The 19,282-nt window shown below is 44.0% G+C and overlaps 1 protein-coding gene across 6 annotated transcripts in view; it reads right to left on the bottom strand.

The window, feature by feature from the left end:
- Positions 1–19,282, bottom strand: part of AP2M1 (adaptor related protein complex 2 subunit mu 1) — a 29,675-nt gene that overhangs the window by 6,110 nt on the left and 4,283 nt on the right. For 4 of the 6 annotated variants that reach the window (XM_055723314.1, XM_055723315.1, XM_055723317.1 and 1 more), the window contains 3 exons: positions 11,302–11,414; positions 5,592–5,857; positions 4,131–4,213 (listed from right to left, as the gene is read on the bottom strand). In XM_055723314.1, coding sequence (XP_055579289.1) covers positions 4,131–4,213; positions 5,592–5,857; positions 11,302–11,375 — 423 coding nt within the window. In that variant the 5' untranslated portion in view covers positions 11,376–11,414. Of the gene's footprint in view, positions 1–4,130; positions 4,214–5,591; positions 5,858–11,295; positions 11,415–15,607; positions 15,663–19,282 lie in introns of those variants that run through there. The other 2 variants (XM_055723316.1, XM_055723319.1) reach the window with 2 other exon arrangements.

Here is a 19,282-nt window from a genome sequence, read left to right as displayed (position 1 = left end):
TAGACATCTAGATTAATTCAAAGACTAAGAAACCTTGCTTTAAATCTAAAGGCGACCACTTGCCATTTATTACACACAACTGCTTTTGATGCTTAGGTACGGGTGCCGTCACAGCCCCCATGATTTGGTTCTTGTCTCCTCAGTGCAGCAAATCCTATGCCTAACCAAAAACTGGTCATAACAGCAGGAAAGGTTTTCCCATTTTGTTAGCTAGTCCATTAAGCTACATCTAGGTGCAGGGAGGCATGGGCTCCACCAATGACATTCAAATCATGACTCAGACTGTCACATCAATCCACATTAAGCAGAGAAGCAGCTGACAGGCCAGTTCACACCCTTATCCAACTCAACACCCCAGGGCCACAAGACAGCTAGTCCCCAAGGACTGCTTCTTAATGACTGCAGTCATTAGCTACGTACCAACACTAACCTAACCTGCATCTAACAGCTTCCAGGCTCTGAGCACTACAGACTGTGTTGAGAGGCACAAGGAGGTTTCCTACCTGATGCTATAGGCGGGATCCAGTCACACGAAGAAAGTCAAGAAGTAGATGTATAGCAGCAAGTGTGGTACACACAGGGTTAACAGGCAAGCAGGTCAATAGCAAGAAAAGGGAGGAAGGGAGAAAGAGGCAGGTTAAGCTTAAGGCTACCTCAGGACAGGAACAAAGCAGGCCAGCTCATTAATTAGGCAGCCAATTAGTACAAACAAGATGAGGGGCTTTGACCTTTAGCTCCCCTTGGGGAACCCAGCACTCCTAGCAGTGAAATGGCTTTTCAGGCTTGGCCCATTATGTACCACCCAGATACAAGGTAAAGCGGAGGGAGTGACAGACAGGCCAAACACCACTCCCAGTAATGTTGCCACTCCTAAAGCAAGCCCTGGATGTTTACCATGGCACAGACACCCAGACTATGGGAAGCACCAGGCACCCAGGATGGCAGACTTAAGTCTGGGTCCTGTATAAAGTTATATTCTTATTAATTCTGCTTCTTCCACCACAACTGCACAACACAGAAGTGGGTCCTGCCACACCAGCCTTGCACTGGGCCCACAGGGTGGCAGTACATGATCTCAGCTTTAAAGCAGCAGCACTTTGTTTCACCCACGTTCTTGCCACAGACAGAATCGCTTCCTGAGCAAGCAGAGTCATTATCATAACTTCTAAGCGACAGTTTTATACTCCCCCGGGAACTGCCTAGGTAAATGCTCAATGCAGTACAACAGTACTTCCCTTGTCTGTCCCACAAAAAAAGCCTCCTTATCTGCCTTGTTCAATGCTTCGTTCAGGCTTAAGAGGAACAAGAGGCACATGTAGATATAACTTCCAGTTCTCTGGCTTCCAAAGGGGAACATCAGCACATGATCAGTGTCCATCTCCTGCAACAGTGTAAGTGCGAAGAACCTCAACTGGTTGCTACAAAAAGTGACTGGACGGATGTAGAAGCAGGTGCCTGGGGAGTGCTGAAGCAGAGATCACCCAGTAGCATGAGTGTTCCCCAAGGGAGGGACTGGAGACACCCAGCTCTGAAATTTCTCACAACTGGTCCAGCTCAGGGAAGTTCCAAGTCAGTCAGCTAAAACAGGACAATAATATCCAACAACTTGTACTCAGTTACCAGGATGTTGACTAGATTAAAGGCAGACAGCTACCAGGTTTCCTGGGCTCCTGCAGCTGGGGGCAGCCCTCTCCTCTCTTTCAAGAAGTAACACTAGCATTTTAGCACTACATTATGTCTTAAAGTTTGGGGAAACACTGTAACTATGAGTTGACCAACTCACTCCCAGAAAGCACCTGGAGAGAAAGAAAGTTAGAGCATTCATCTAGTTAATGAAATCTGGGCAGATGCTGACACCATCTGAAGAGTGAGAGCTGAGTACACGCAGCACAGCACCACCTTGAGCTGTAAAAGCAGGTTTAGCCTCTGCTGGAAAAAGATATCCGAGCCAATACCTGCACCAGTCCTGACAGAAGACTTCAATCAGCACAGCCTGTAGTCCTGCCATTTCAGTAGTGGGCTACTTCATGGGGAGGAACTAGAAGTGAAACCATGTTGCACACTAGCACCTTTTAAAACCTGTGTGCCACATCACCCTATTCCCAGAGCAGAAGGGTGCCTCCTATGGCAAGGAACACAGCAATACTGGACCCACCTCCAAAAAAGATAAGGCAGTCTTGTTTTCCAAGATCACCAGCCCTGAAAAGACCACTGTGGCCACATAGGGTGGGCATTCTCAGAGTGCAGCAGCCCAGCATGCCTCAAATCTTTCATTGGGAACAAAGTTAAAAAGTTGAATTTGGCAAGTCTGCCGTAACTGTGGATTTTTCTCCTTAAATTCATCAGGAACTAAGCAGGGATAAGGGAACATTGACAACAGGCCACCCAGTCCCAGATTTTGGTCCAAGGTACCTGCCAGAAGTTGGCTGTAAAGTGAAGGAGGAGCTGGAGGCTAAATGTACCAGGGTAGAGAGCAGACAAGGGAACATGGCAAGTACTGTTTGAATTGATGCCCTGCCATACCGTGCCTGGGAAGGATTACTTCCGCTTTTTGCAGTGGGCTGCAGAAAATTCCAAACCAGAGCAGAATAACTGCTTACTTACATAAAGCTGAAGCCCAAACTCTTCTTTGTAAGGGAAGGGCCAAATCTGCTGTTGAATGGAGTAAGATGCTGTGACAGTGGTTTGCACACAAACAGCATAAAAGTTTGTTAAAGCAGACAAAAGCAAAAAGAGCGAGGGAAGGAAGTGAGGGTGGTGGTTAGTTTTGAGTTTTCCTAGGAACAGGAGCTAACTCAGCTATCTGAATGCTGACTGCCTAAAATGTCAGACTGCAGAAGGCTAGAGTGATTTACACTAGGGCTTGGGACGGGGGACAGACCGGATGCGCTCACATCTGGCCACTGATATATCCATGCCCTCTTGCAAAACATTGTTTGCTGTTCTAGCAGGAAATCTGTTGCTCAGAGGCGGCTTCGCTCTCACCTCCTTCTTGAGCGATGCAGCCAGTCTTGCTAGTAGATTGAAAGTTTAAAAAAGGAGTTCTTAGGAAGTCAGTGCTGATGAACAGAGTTGAAACAGAGCCTCCAGAGACTATGACCTCCACTTACCCTAGACAAGAACAGTTGCAAGGCAGGCTCTTGTTTAGCACTTTGCTTCTGTTTGTATCTTGGGGCTGAAGCTTCACTCAGATCTGTAACGTTTCAGTACTAACTGACTCCCAGCTTTTTTTCCTGACTCACCTGCTACACAGGGAAGACTAGTGAGTTTTAGGCTAAGTCCTCATTATGAGTTGCGTAGCTGTGTTAGATGGACAAGGTGAGCAATACTCCTTGGGGACATGAGAAACACTGACTATAACAATCCTTTGTTTTCAGAAGTTGAACATGAGCTGTCCAAGATGGGATGTCTAGCTTTGAGGGGTGTAGCCTGGAGTAGGATTAGAGCTAGTCTAAAACATGTTCCCAAGAACAGTCCAATTTAAGCATCTTTTTCCTTAGGTACCCTTTATCCTCTACCTCCATGTAAACTTTGTTGCAAGGGTTAATACTGTGCCAAACTCACAGTAGAGACTCTCATCTCTAACATGAGAAAGCTCAGACTGTACTGATGCTCATCTGCAAAGATGCACAGGCAGCAACAGAATAACATCAGCTCCCTGACTGACAGCAAGATTCACAAGACTGAAGAACAGTTCATTACAAGGCAAGCCTGAAAGCCTGACAACTCAAAGCACTGAAGACTGGTGGAGAACAGACCTGCTCAGCGAGATTCACACACAGAAGAGCTATTTCTGGTTCATCAGGTAGATTTGTTTATCCTCTGTCAGAAGCTGACAGAGAGCAGAGTCTAAAGCCAGCAATCATTTATATGCATTATCCTAGCTCAGGGCCCTTCCTCCTACATCTTATCATGTGCCAGGAAACATGAGGTCACACAAGCACAGAGATACTTACAACAAGATGCCCCTGAACTATATCCCTGCCAGGGTGTCCTCTATCTACTCTGGCACCTCCACTCAGCACAGATCAAATGGTTAGTTGGTAGTTAAGACTGTACTTTCCTGAACAGGCTTACAGAAAATTAACCAGCAGAGAGAGCAGTGCTGTACCCTATATTCCTGTGGTTACCTGACTCTTGATGCCTTGCTGAGTGATGAAGGTCTTCAGGGCCCCTGTTTCAGAGTTCTGAGGATAGCCAAAGTCCAGGATTTCTACAGAAGGATAAGAGGAGGTTAGTTCAGAACTGCAAGGTACAAACGTGCCAGCTGGTCCTATGAGGAGAGAGCCAATTAGTGCACAGACACTGCTTACACATTACATTTCTGGGTAAGTTGCTAGAGTACTCCTTACTAAGAAAAAAGAAACAGCCTTGCTAAATTGACTTCCCAGTGCAATATTTTGGAGAGAAGGTGTGATGGAAAGCTGTCCAGCTGACGAATCTGCTGCTTTTTAAGAGCAACTGCACTTTAGGCCTAAATATCAATTAGTCTAGCCACGTGCACAGGGCACACAGAGGAGTCAATAAAAATTCTTTTTCTGCTGTTGGATAAACCCTTATCTATCTTCACAACATTTTATTTAGGTTTTTATTTTCTTATGAAGATGTAATCAAAAAAATCAAAACCTAAAAAAACAACAGCAGAATAGTGGCACTGCAGGGTGATCAGTGTGGGAGAGAAACAGATGTTAACCACAGACAGTGCACTTAACACCCACTCCCCTCAAAAAGGAAAGGAACAACCCACAAGAGATCTAGAGGGGAGAAGACAACCACCAACATGAACACCGAGTAACACCACGCTGACAGGTTTTGATCTCTCTGTGCCTACCAGAAGACAGCAGTGACTGACCAAAGCAGAGAAACAGCAGTCTCTCAATCTGCCCACAGAGGAAACAGAGAAACCATCAGTCACTGTGACCCTTGGCTACGAAACCCAGGACACACGTGTGGTGCCTTGTCCAGAAAACAAACTGAAGCTTAACTAATACAAACAAAGTGCTCATATTATGCAAAACAGGGACAGCTTAAGGGCAATCTCTACAGGCAGGCTGATATCGCGAGCAGCTGAAGGGACACTGTATTCTTATTCTGTGGTAAAATCTGGAGCCGTTATCACTGGGGGAGGTAGGGCTGGTACAGAGCAGGTTGGGTTTTATTGATTTCCTTCCGTCTCAGAACTGCCCAAGAGGCAACTAGCTGCAGCCTGGGGTGACTGCTACCATACAGTGCTAGAGCCACCTGGGCACTAGCTGGGACAGATGGCCTTAGAGATGCTAATGACAGCCCTCAGGATAAAGATAGCCCTACATCTACACAGGATCCACCTAGAAGCTGGGGTGCAGTACCAGCTGCCTCATTTATACAAGCACACAGGTGCCAACATTTCAGCAGAGAGCCATGATCAACACAAGGGTATGAGGCTTAAGATGTTATCCACACTTACAGTACAGGTGGCATCTGAAAGCAGAACAAGTAATTTTGAACTCAGTCACACGTTAAAAATACTTCAAGGATTATTACTACACCAAACTAAGGGTTTTAGAATGACCAAATGCAGTATCAGACAGCAGATAACGGAAACATCTCACCATCCAGTAGCTCATAGATCAGCACAAAGTTGTTCTTTATGTTCTCCTCACTGATTTTTCCAAAGTAGGCAGTCATCACGTCACACATCTTGTAAAGAAACTCGAATACCATGGCAGCGTTGACATTCTGCTTGGTGACGGCAGCCAGCCAGATGTTGGAGCGCTTGACATGGAAGAAACTTGTGCGGGCGATGTTGGTGACAGGTGAGCGTACCTGCTGCCGTGCGTGGATGACATTGACGCGGAAAGCGTCAACAGCATTCCGCCTACAAGATCACCACCAAAGATAAGTTAGCACAGCACACATGAAAACAAGCTGGCTACACAGTTCTGCTTATGCGATTACAGTCAGACACTGAACTACATACACCAAACTCACTTAGGAAGGGTGCCCGGGGATGTCTCTAAGAGGGACAAGTAAAGGCTCTGAGCAACGTTAGACATTAAATTCTGCACAAACTAAAGGAAAGACAGTGCTACTGGTCTCTTAAAGAGCTTTGCACTACAGTGTAACTGTAGTCAGAAGGAGAACTTAACCTCCATCTGGAGTCAGATGGCAAAGGAGCCTTCCCTTCAATTACTTTTGCTAGCACTCCCAATTGATTTGCCATAGCTGGGAATAAATATAGTAGTGTTTTACAGCTCAAAGAAAAGCCCGCTTCTGATTAAACACCTAGTTACTGTCTACTCTGCATGCCCAGGCCTTCATACTCTTGCTCCAAAGCAAGCTGTAGTCTCCCAAGATATATGTCAACGGCATTGCCTCCCAGACATACCACCGAGGAAAACACCAGCAAAACCTACCCGGGTCACCTGACGGACATCAGTGTCCAGGTATACCACAAAAGGGAGATTTAGTTCTCAGATCTGCCTCACCTCCATGCCCCACGCACCACAGAGGGCAGGCTCAAAGCAGCAAGCAGGATTAGGAACACTTTTGGCTTTCCAGTTACACGTCCTCTCAAGCCTGCTAGGCTTCAGAACAGGTCTCTTGCATGTGGACTTAAGGTCCCTATAGTGCTGCATGCTAGTGGCACTGCATTACATGCACTGGACAGTCCAGCACCATTTACAGTAAAGAGGTTCTGCACAGTGCTGAAAGTGTGCTGTGCAAGCTTCCCCTAGCTGCTGCCATCTTTAATCCAAGCTGTCTATACACTAGTGACACTAAACAAATCCCTCCTGGGTGAACAGGGCATTCCGGATGTAATTCTTCCACACTAGAGTTTCCTTATCCTGTAGCTACAAGTCAGGCTAAACTCCCCAAATAAAAGTTTAAGTCCACCAATCCTAAGAACACAGGAAGGAAGCCTGAGTGCTTTGTATGACAAGACCAAGACTTAAAGCAGTAATCTATACACCAAGCCAAGACTCATCTAATTGTGCTTTACTACTCATACTCTCAGGCACTGTGTGGAACAGTAGGTCTTCTGACTGCAGCATCGAGGCCATGGTACTGATTATGCAGCACCATGTTTCAGAGCAGACAGTAACAGCATCCTTACAAGCAAAGATACAGGCATACAAATGCTTGTAAGCATTGAGGGTTGTCAACAATCCAGCAGACAGTTCCAAGTTTGAAAACAAAGCATATTCAAGGGAACATATGCTACCACAGCAGGTGTTTGTTCCTTGAAGGTCTGAGTATATATGTAGAAGCTCCATCAGTAAACATGCTCCCCCGTAAGTAAAGTTCTGGCTTTCAAATAATTCTCAGGTTTTACTGCTCCAGAATGTTTGGAAGTTTGAGTTAAATTAATGTTTCATTTCTATCTTAATTTTTCCATAAGAAAGCAATTTGATCTACTATGAAATAACAATATCTAAAAGCCCCGTTCCTCCCCTCCAGTAAGCCTTGCAAGGAAAGTTCAGCTTGTTCTGGAGCATTAGCCCTCCCAGCCTCAAGTTCTAACCCACTACAACTAGTACCAGAACCAGAAACCAGACTGGTGCACGCTAGAGGAGAAGCCTCAGGTTGGCGATGCTTTTCTAGCCCACCAGTTGCCCACTGTGCAGTGCCAGTCATGGCCTACCACGCGTGTCTTACCTATTGCTACAGCAGCCAATGAGATGGGATGGACAGAAATGGCGCCAGCGGAGAAAGGAGGAGTGACAGCAACAAGAGAAAGGGTTAGAAACACACACACACAAGGCACAATGAATCCAAAGAGATAAGAAGAGACCAAACAACACCCCCTCCCCCTGCTCCTGGGCACAAAAGGCCAAGGTGGTATTGGATGGACACTAACAAGCTGTGGCAGCAACGAAGCCCTCGCAAGCCACAATGCTGACATGCCATGGTCAGGCTGCCAGCGTGGACAGACCTGTGTTTAGCTGAATTTTAAGGCTAACTGGACATTTAGTCCAGATGAGCTGCATCTGTACCACATCAGTGACACCCAGTCTACTCTGCTAATACATGTAACAGACCTTGGAGGGGAAAAACCCCAAGGCCTCAATCTGATGCATTGCCTGGGGACCACAGAATATCAAGCATCTTCTTCCCAGCCTGCCTCAGAACAGGGCTGCAAGTCCAAGCGGGCATTTCTATGACAGTACTTCTCATTTTAAGTTGTTTGGGTTGATGCTTTCTGACTTGGTCCAGCCAACAGGAAATACAGCAAGTTTGATAGAGCTGGAGCACATCTGGAAAGATACAGCACATCCTGCAGATTCAGATACTGCTCTATCCAGCTTGCACTTTTTCCTTAGGGATCGAGAGCCATGAAGCTGTAGTGATGTATAAGAAGCTCAGAAACCAAATGCCTATTACATTTATAAAGTGCATGCAGTTTGTCATGTAAGCTGCTCAGTTTCAAATAGCTTATTTTTATTAAATAGCTACATTCTTAAATGCAGGTAGGTTCTCCCAATGACTACGTCACTGAAGAACAAGGCACTTGAAGATCACAGTAGAGGCCTCCATAGTATCTTGAATTAAATGTACGGTGCTTTGGTTTTTTTTTTTTTTTTTTGAGAAGCTGCTTATACATGCAGCTAGCTGCTGTATGGACAGATGCACTACATGCACTAAAGCCATTCTAAGTTGCAAGCAAAGGAAGTTCAAGTTTTGTGGTACTTCTGCCTTTAACAAAGTCAAGGGAAGGGTTTCTTCATTGACCATCACTTTGCTCATTAACATTTGAGCTAGTATGTGCTTATTTAGACAAACTGTGCAAGAGGAGGGGTTCTCATAACCACTGATAAACTTTAATCTCTCCCAACACAGAAGCTGAGCCTTCAGAATGCCAAAGGCAAATGCAAGACCAAGGAATCTTAAGGGTCACTCACACACAGACAAGCAGCAGCTATGCTCATTTGCCATTCAACGTAACTCCCAGCAAGCTGGGTGGGCTCAGCCCTCAGCACTCCAGATCTATCATTTAGGAATTAACAACTGTACAGTATTCTAGAAGTCTATTACCTGGTTGGTTGGTTAGAGACAGAATTCCTTCAGTGTTGAGTACAAGCTATAGTATCACGGCTATTCCTTTCCCTACCTCCCCCTCTGAAGGTTAGGATACAAAAAGCTTTTAAGTAGACCTGGTATTGATGCTAACATCCAGGCTAGGAAATGGCAAGATTCTCAGTTATTTTGTTACACCACAAGATGAGACGCAGCCATTTTAAGATAACTTGTTATGTAAGGTTACATATCTAAAAAAATTCCAAACCAGGTCTGAAGGCCTGTTTCAGAAGGAATCCAACACCTTGGGGAGCAAGCTTGGGTAACAGCCAGCACCAGCTCCACCTATGTCACAAGACTGACACTTCCACAGGAACCGAATGGAGGGTTTCACTCAAGGGAACACTTGACTGCTGAAGTCCTAGAGAAAACACTTGAATCTTTTTGGCACCTTCTGCCAAATGAAAAAGTCAAGACAGATCAGACAGGAAAACACATTTTTTAGTTTTGCCTGGCCAGCCAGCAGGAAGTACTTTATCACGTAGTGAACACAAGTCACTCGCTCTGTAAGAGGAAGGAGTCAAAATTAAAAGCAATAGAAGATCACTACATTAAAAGTAACTTCTTCACTCCCCAGCTCACATCTGCACAGCCCGAATGCCCTTTAAATTAAAAGGTCTTCTTGAATAAACATTGCTTTGAGTACGATTCTATCGTTAGGTGCTTTAAGTTCACAAGCCACTAAAAAGGTAAGGTTTTGGCAGAAACTGCAGTAACAGTGTCCCTAGCCCCCTCTCCCCCACCACCCAATGTATTCTCACAATTTATCTATAATCCAGACTGGCTTGGCTCCATCACTGTGATATCTATTCATTAGGAGAACTTTACAAAATCAGATGTGGCATAAGCTGAAGCTCTTCAGAGCAAATCAAACAAGTATGCAATGCCAAAATGAGTTAGTACACCAGAGGTAAAAAACTTTGCAGCCAGTATTTTTCTGCTTCAGAAGTACAATGCTTCCTTGGCTCTGCTCTGTGTGGAAGTCCTGGAACAACTTACTCAACCTTAGAACAGCTACTTTACTCTGCCTTTGTTGATTCAGAACAAGCCAAGAGATTTAAAGCTCATTAGGTGAAGCCTTATTATTACAGACACTGTGTTGACTGCTATTCCATCAATGAAACACCGCAAGACTTGACTAGCTACTAGTTCTACCTCAACTTTTAACCTCTACTAGACAATCCATAACCAGAAGGAACACACGCTTCAGACCAGAGCAGTCTGAAGGCAGACTGGCTTGACAGTTTTTTGTAATTCGTGGCAACAAGTTGTTTCACAGCACATCCTATTACTATTCATTATGGAGACCTGGTACAAACTATTTTTTCTTGAACTGGCCAGGTGCTCTCGTTGGACTTTGAATTAACATCTACCACAGTCATCATTCCATTAGCTATGTTTTAACTCCGAAAACTTCAGTTACTAACTTCCACCTAATGCCTAACACTAGTGAAAACCCACTAGGAAAAGTAATGTACAAGAAAGTCACTTAAGGTTTTCAGTTCAATCATCATCATCGCTTGGTACTGGGTTCCTTATATCTCTATCCACTGCCTATAAGACACCAAATTTTTAGTAGGGTTTCTTCTGGGAGCTAGCTGCCTAAGGACTGTACAGATCCAGTCTAAGTGAGCATCGTAACAGTTGTGTGAAGTACAATGACACACCTACAATCTACCAAAGGCTTTCAGCGCTTCCCACAACTTTATTTACCTAATGAATATAAGCTTTTCATATACAAGGCTGCCATACAAAGTTGGGGGACAGAATGCCAGCTTTAAGTGTACAGCTATGGTTATTATGAGACTGCTTGGCATAACTTTCCAAGACCAGAATCTTCTGTATGCCTATACTTGATGTTAGACATCTGTTTGAAACTCAGAGCCCTGGTTATAATGCATGGCAGACAGTTCCCACATTACCGCTCCCATAAAGTTATACCAGTGAGGCTGGTAGACTCCTACAGTGGCAGTTCACATTGCTGAAGCGTTTGGAGCAACAGCCAGATCTCTACCATCCAACATAAAGTCCCAGGTTTGGCTGCAGGCCATTCTTTACTACCATCTGGAGGTGACCAGGGCTTAACAAGCTTTTTTTTTTTCCCTGAACTAAGCCTAGAGCAGCAAGTTAAGTTGCAGTCTTACATGCATGCACAGCTAAAGCAGAACAAAGCAGCTCTGAGTTGTTGACTGCACCAAAATGAGACAGAAATGCAAGGACCAGGGATGCAACACAAACACTTACCCAATGTCATCCCGGTAGACTCGAGAGATTAAAACCTCTCCTTTGTGATTATAGATGAATAAGCCTCCGATCATGATGGAACTTTAGTCTTCTCTTCCCATGTTGCTTAAGACCTGAAGCAAGAGAGGGCATACATCAGTGGGCTGCATGGCAGCAAGCAGTAAAGCAGGCACAGACTTTGACACCTGCTGGCTATTCACCAGGGCACAGACACCTTTTGTCACACCCATTCTCAAGCAGAAGACAATTCTTACAATACCTGTGGTAGTGAGGACCTTACAGCATACATCTTGATGCCACAGAATACCAACTCCAGCAGACTGCTGGGAGGGACAAGAGATATTCCTGGAAGTCTGATGGTGTGGGCTACTTCAGCTAATTTATCTTGTTACATCTGGCCAGGCTAGCACATGGCTGAGCCTCAGCAGGACAGCTAGAAACTTGGGAGCAGCTCTAGTGCTGGAAGCAACTGCCTGCCTCATGCTTACACGCTGGAGGGAACAGTCCTTTATAAGTAAGGAGCTCTATTAGAAACAGTGTTTTACTTTGGAGAGGAGGGAAGTAGCCTTATTGCTGCAGTTACAGATTATATTTTTTTATCTGCTAGGATTTTCTATGGAAAAGTACATGTTCCCAATGCACAGTACAGACTAAGTACTTAAGCCCCAACTACATCCCAGTCTCTCCTGATCAGCGTTCCCTCATGTTTGCTGCAGAACTGCCCCTTGGGGGCACACCGTAACAAGGACCCAATGAGAAAGCCCATTGGGAACAAACTGCCTTGTTCCAGACCTAAAGAGCCACCACAGGGATCCTGACAGAGGCCCAGCTGAGTGACTTCCTGAGATCATCCGAAGCAACTCAAGAGCTGAGGTCAAGGTGTATACATCAGCTACCATGCATCCCATAACACATGAGGCTCTGAATGTGACTGCCATTTGTAGCCAGGACTGAAGCTTAAAATTAGCACTGGAATAGATACACACTTCTCATTCCATTCGGCAGCACAGATAGATCAAGCCTCAAGTGTTAGTAGTACCTGACCTATCCCCTGAACACAAGAAAAAAAACTACAGGCCTGGAACTACAAGCAAATCATAGACCCTTTATTTCTACTACAAAGGCTCTATTTCCCCAATGACTGAGATAAAAACCTGACGAGATTCTTAGTTTGTCTTCTTGCATGCAGTTCACACAAATGTTTGAGATGTTACCAAGCCTATTACTGTATGGCAGGGGGTTCTCAGCAGCAAGTACACTTTGGTTTATTACAGCTTTTATATGGTTTTGCTACAGCAATGTTACAGCCTTTGCTGATCCCCAGCAGCAGCATACCGAGTAACGCTTCAGAGACCAAACCAAGACCAGTTTGGCCACAAGGTGCCATTGGAATGGGAGATCTCTTTATGACCCACTTTAATTTGGGCTAGTGCCTCGGAAGTTACCCTCTTAAACTGGGAATCCTCTCCTTTTTCACCAGAAGATTGGTTTGGAGAGCTACAAAGCTGGTAGACATTATTGACGCAGAAGACTTTTTTTTTTTTTTTTAAAGTACACAGCTACTTCACCAGATCCCATTCCTGTAGCCATATGCACCCCTATTCACTTAAGTCCAAGCCATAATACCCACTCCAGCAACTGCTTGGTTGGCTTACAGAGAAGAGCACTACAAATGTGACAGGGCAAGCCTCGTGACAATCACATCGGCATTTCTCAGCTTTGGCACTGCAGAGCCTTAGATAACCAACGATCTCCACACTGTTGTTGGGGTGGGTTAGCCTACACCCACTTGTCTGGGCTGGACGGAAAGGATAGGGAGAGGCTGGCCTAGAGACAGATGCTAACAGTCAACAGATACTTGCTCAGGAACACAGCAAAAGTGAAGTTAAAGTGACCTAGCCTCAGATCATCTCAAAGGCCAGGAAAAAAAAGAGAATACAAAAGCAATACACGCATCAGAGGGACAAAAGGACTTCCAGGGTAGAAGCCTGGAGTACTAAGTGTAACATAACCTCTAGATGTTACATTCAAGAAACTAAAGTAGCTGTCTATTTGAAGGGACCGCTGCAGATGCAAGTTCTGTGCTAAAACTAATTTATAGTACAGCCACTAGTTTTAATTTCAGAGACACAAACCTCAAATTTCATAAACCTTTACACCAACATTTTTAGCTATATCTAGTGAGTCCTCAGAGACTAACTTACACATACTTCTCTGCTATAGCTCTTCAGCTACCAGATGGCCGATTCTGCTCATTAAAAGGAAAAGGCAAAAAAGTATCAGTCAGTTGTTAAGTCAAAATAGAGAGAAAGAGACAGACTAGCAGTTTTCCGAAAGCTCAGTAGTGAGCTTCCTGGCTTTTACTCCCACATTCTGCTGGTTAAGTGTCTCTGGCTATTAACAGGCTGCCTCCTGCCACTTGTCAATGGCTTCATATAGCACCGTCATGACTCCATCTAGCACAGAAGAGATTTTCAAATATGTTTTTTTCTTCCATTCCCATTAATGACACTTCATAACTTCAGGATACAAGTATTTTGTTTACTTCCAGTACAAGTCTCTGTAACCAAGCCTATTAAGACAGGCAGCACAGAGTCTGAATTTCCCATGTAGTTACAGAGTGGGAAAAGCCCTCTGTAGCTGCTTACTGTCCCATGTAGGAGAACCAGGGCTACATGGTGTAGCTGGCAGCAAGGCCAGCATCCCTATGCCAGAAGACAGAGACAATCCTGTTGGTGAACAGAACAAACCCAGGTTCTCAAATTTAAGGAAGTGGCTGTACCACAGACTCCTAGCTACTTAAATGAAACACACACACAGCCCTGACAAGCATGAGGGAGGCCACTGAAAGGTGGCCTGCAGGGCTAGACCTCAAATCATGAAGACTATCTGTTTGAATACAGTTGCCCAACAAGTCTGGCAGATGCTGAAGCTGTAATCCAGCAAACATTTGAAAGGTCATTCACACAGGCCAAACGGTTAAAAAAAGAACCATTATGAGAATGACAGTAACTTGCTGCCTGCTCTAGGAAATTCTTTCCTAATTAGTATTTTCTCATTCCAGCTAAGAGACAAGGATGTCTTTTCAGACCGCTACAGTGCTGGCTTCCACATTCAGATATGGACTACTGCTACCAAAGGTAAAGAAGAGATCCTGCATCCTCTTTAAGACTTATACTGCATAGAATAGCTTCCTGGAAGCTTATGCAACTGGTCAAAGCTGGATCACATGAATCCTACAAACCCTTTCCAGAAGATTCCTAGAAAGCACATCCTAGTCTTAAAAAAAAAAATAATCACCCTCTTGGGTTTTAACGCTGCTTAAGTTATTTGTTTCACTATTTTTAGCATAAAGGAAAAGTCTGCTTTGATGAGCAACAGCATCAGACACACAGTATACACAAGACAAAACCTCTTGCTAGCATGACAAGCTAATCATTTTCTGAAAAAGTCTTGACTTGAATATTTACTACATGACTACAAAACGCATAGAAGACTGCTGATCAAGCTTCATGTTGGAAATTAAAAGTCTTCTCTTAGGAAGATCCACAAACTGTGAACGTTGACTGAGGTAACAAGGCTATGTTTTCTCATATGTTAGGTTAGAACATATTCTGTAATAGCTTTACTTAAGTTACCAGTAAACATCAGAATTTTTAATTGCATCACAGCACTAAGCAGCAGAGTCAACTGCTTACTTATACATTAGTAAAAACCTGTCAGATTGAATCGTTCTGTATCTACTCTCAAACACATTCAGTCCTTAAAAAAATTATATATTTGTCAATGCAAAGAAGTGCTAGGCTTCTTCCTTATACAAACACATTGGGAGCAGAGTTCAGGCTTCAAACTTCCCATGCACGGTTAGCTCCTAACCTAAACAGCTTCGTTTGCACATTTAAGAATCACATGCTTCATACTGCAGATCTGTTAGCCTCCGATGTCAACAATGACGGGACAGTCAGATAACAGTAAGGACAGGTCAAGAAAACACTCCCCAGGAGATACCTCTGCAATGACTTATTTTAAAACTCTCAATAGATCTCTCTTTAAGGTATTTGCTCAGTTTCTTCTTGAATCTCAGCATCAGCAGCATTCCCACAGCAAAAAAAAAATGTCTAGTTTTATAACCACTGTATAAAATACTCTCCCTTTTTGTTTTAAGCCTGCTTTTTCTTCCTTCCCCCACCTTTGTTTAATGGCCTCCAGTTCAATTGCAGGAAGAAGCAATTAAAAACTAAACCCCACACATCTCCACCTTCTCCACTGCCTTCATTGCTCCTTTCCCAGGATGAGATGTTCCCACCTTACTCAACTGCTCTTCACAAGGAAATTGCTTTATGCTTTGGTCTTTCTCAGTGCCTTCTCTAAATGTTTTCCTCCTGAAAGTGAGCACAAAACTGCACAAGTTATTCAAGATGTAAGCAAACTATGATACAGACAATATGACAATCATACATATGCTTTGATCTTTTCCTAGTGGTTCTTGATATCCAACTTCACCACCACTCAGCAAGAAGCTAATGATCCAAGATCAGACTGAATTCAGTCTTCAAGGTGATTAACCACATTACAGGTGAAGCTACAATTGCCTTTGCTCCCTAATCAACCTACTTGCTATATGCACCATTGTACACTTATGCAAATTTAGCATGCCATTTTATGGTGCCATCCACAGTACCTCTATGGTGTTTTTGACCTACTTTGCCCCTACTACTCTAAATACCCTCATACCTACACACCACCCCCTGCCATGACTACTGACCAGAGTTGTTCTTATTGCAAATCATCATTTACTACAAAATAGTAACATGCAGGGAGATTTGCCACCAACCAGCTGGTGCATACCAGCCATGCTACACTGGCAATGCAACTCAGTATCAAACAACTTGCTTGGAGTCAGAGAGGCTCTGCGCCATGTGAACCCCTGGTTAATACCTGAGGTGGTAGTTCCACTTACTACAGATACAGCCACAGGATCAGGACCATTCTGCCAGTTTGTTTTATAACAGCAACCTACCAGCATAAATATATCCGAGAGATATGCACTAGCGTTATTTCACTTGTAGTAGCAGCTTGCCTCCATACTGGTTACAATTCTCCTCAAGCTTGAAAAAACCTCACAATTCTACAGCTCTACAGATTAAACCTGAATTCACATTTAAGTGCAATTTACCTAACTTAACTTGTCAGACAGCTGGTAAAGTGTCTCCAGGTACCATGCAAAGTCACATGGACTAAGGACAGTGAATACAAGGAAACAGTTTTAGATGACTAACCTGACTATACCAGCTGTCAGGCCTCTGCGGTAGTTGAAGGACACATGCAGTACAAACCTCTTGCTGCACTCCCATCTAAAGACAGTAGGGACCAAGGAGATCTCAAGTGCACAAGGTATTTAACACAATTATAAGCAGATTTTCCTTGCTCTGTTTGACTTCTGTAGTCCAGCATTTTGAAGAATTCCAAGTGTCACAAGCACAGACAGACAGCACAGCAGCATCAACACAGCTTACAGCAAGTTTGGCTTGCTGCAGTGCCGTTCTCTGCCAGCCTTCACCAAGCCTGCCTGTGACAAAAGTTCAGGGAACACTGACAACACTACAGTGCTCTGCTCAAGCCTTACATTACACCCTTCCCAGGCACAAGACCAGAGTACCACACTCCCTCCCCACTACAGTTACTTCCATCAGTTAATGGGAGCATGTCCACACAGCTGGAAACTCAAGAGGTAGAATGACTAGTCGAGAGATATATGAACAGATGAGAGTAAAGCTATACAAAGGGCAGCACGCAAAAGAAAGTTGCTTAAAGCTCAGCAAGAAGAATGGCTCTCTAAAATGACAATGGCTCTCCTTGAAGTGGCTGCAGTAAAAATAAGCCTGCTTTGTTTTGATCCTCATTTGTGTTTCAGCACAAGTTTCACAGATACTGGTTTCAATTATTTCAAGGTTACACTGCAATTAGAATGAGGTTTATAGTAGTACAGTTCAGATTTGGTATGATCTTCCACATGTTTTTAAATAATGAGTGGCTTTCTTTTCAGACTGGCTTTGAAAATGAAAGATCCTAGTGCTTGCAATGGTTAAGAACTGCAGGGAACAGAGCTTAAATTAGTTTGAGACTGACATTCAGTGACTCACGGCTGCTGGAATCAGAAGGGCCCAGAATAAGAAATCCACCACAGGAGATGGGTTCATCTGCTCGCTGTGCATTAAGCGACATGACTCAGAAAGCTTCCCAGCATTGCTCAATCAGATTTCAGTGACTCATTCTGCTCTTGTCTCCAGCCAGCCTTTTCTAGGGAGTTTACCCTACACTGTTTTTGAGCTTCCTCAGGCTAATAGCAAGACACAGCTTAAGAGCAAAGCCCATCACTTCAACGGTTCATCACTAAGTGTCTGAAAACCAAGATGACTCTAGCTGAAGCCTTCGAGTTACAGGTCCATCAACTGCATTTTCAGCGCTTTGCAGCTCCACTCCTTCTGTTTCACTAGCTTGAACATATGGCAACCTGCTCCACACTGCTAGCTACAGTCCTGTTTTCTAGTTAAAGCATGGATGGATTTATTCTAGTTAAGGTACAGAGACAATCCACATGTATGTTGAATTCACACCAGTTGGTGACTAATCACCTTAATTTAGGAACAACAGTCCTCTCCCAATACACTCTGCATTCTTCAAGCAGCTAGCTACTGGGGTATGAGTGAAATCTAACATCTGAATGTTGCTCCTACAAAATACCTACGGCTAGTACACTACCTACTCTCTGCCAAGTACCTGCATTCCCATATACTTCTATTTCAACCCCCAAATAGAAAGGAAAAGGGTCAGGAAGAACATCACAGACAGAACACATTTACACATGTTTACAAACACACTAGGAGTTAAGGCTATGTGGAAATGCCCTTTCACTCAAGTGAAAATGAGAGCATTAAGATACACCTTCATAGCAACTGTGGCAAAGTTACAATATTAGGACAGCCAGCTAAAAAAAAAAGTGTAAAAAAAATGCTGGGATATAGATTTGAATGTATTTCAGTAGTTACATAACTGAAAAGCAGCAGGATTAGCTGGACCTACAGTGACTGACGTAGTAATGTGCACCTTCTTAAAAGAATCAAGCATACTCATCTCAAATCATGTCATCATGTCACTGCTCATACTGTGCAGGAGATGTGCATTAGGAAGTATCCCTCTCAAACATCATGACATATTTGACGAAGCACCAGAAGCCAGCCTGAAGCAGGTTAGCTACAGACCATAACCAAGGGAGTCCAGAGAAAGATAAAGATGCAATAAAGCATAGTATCTCAAAACCCGGGTTTGCCTACCAATTCTATCACAGATGAAAATGCTCTATTTATTAAGTCTGACCTAAAGACAGGTAGTTCTCCAAAAGCCATCAGACTGTGCCCTTTCAGACACACATTGTGCCACACGCTTGGAATGTACGGGTGCAGTCAGGAGCATAGGCTCAGGCAGCGGGATCCTGTTGCTGGACTGTCAGTAGCTTTACATATTCTAGGATGCAACAAGTGGCTGAGCTGGGAGCTACCTAGTGAGAAGATGCACTGAACTTGCACTTAGCGAGTGGAAACTCAGCAGCTCCTTCCTGCAAGTAGGTAAGAAGCCAGCTTGTGACTTCCATTCCCTCTTTGTGGATTCTGACCTAGAATAGCTGTAGAAAAACAAACAACATACAGCACAGAGCTTTCTTAGACTAAACAAGGCAAACTAACAAGCATAATTTGTTCTCTCTGTGGCAGTTTGTATCTGCAGTAACTCTTCCAGAAACACCACAGCAAACAGTACCAATTCTCCAGTCTTTGTCCAGCGCATTAGTTTCCCCTGGTCTCTCTACTTGAGAAGCCATTAGCATCACACTAGTAAAAAGACACCACTGTAGTACCACAGTCATCTGCTCATTAGGGTATCAAAGACAAAGCTGAATTCTAGCCTAAATCCCAGACATTCAAAC

Source organism: Falco cherrug, chromosome 11, assembly GCF_023634085.1.
Source record: "Falco cherrug isolate bFalChe1 chromosome 11, bFalChe1.pri, whole genome shotgun sequence".
In the NCBI taxonomy this organism is placed as follows: domain Eukaryota; kingdom Metazoa; phylum Chordata; class Aves; order Falconiformes; family Falconidae; genus Falco; species Falco cherrug.
Note: the sequence above shows the minus strand (reverse complement) of the source record. Positions and strands in the feature narration are given on the sequence as shown.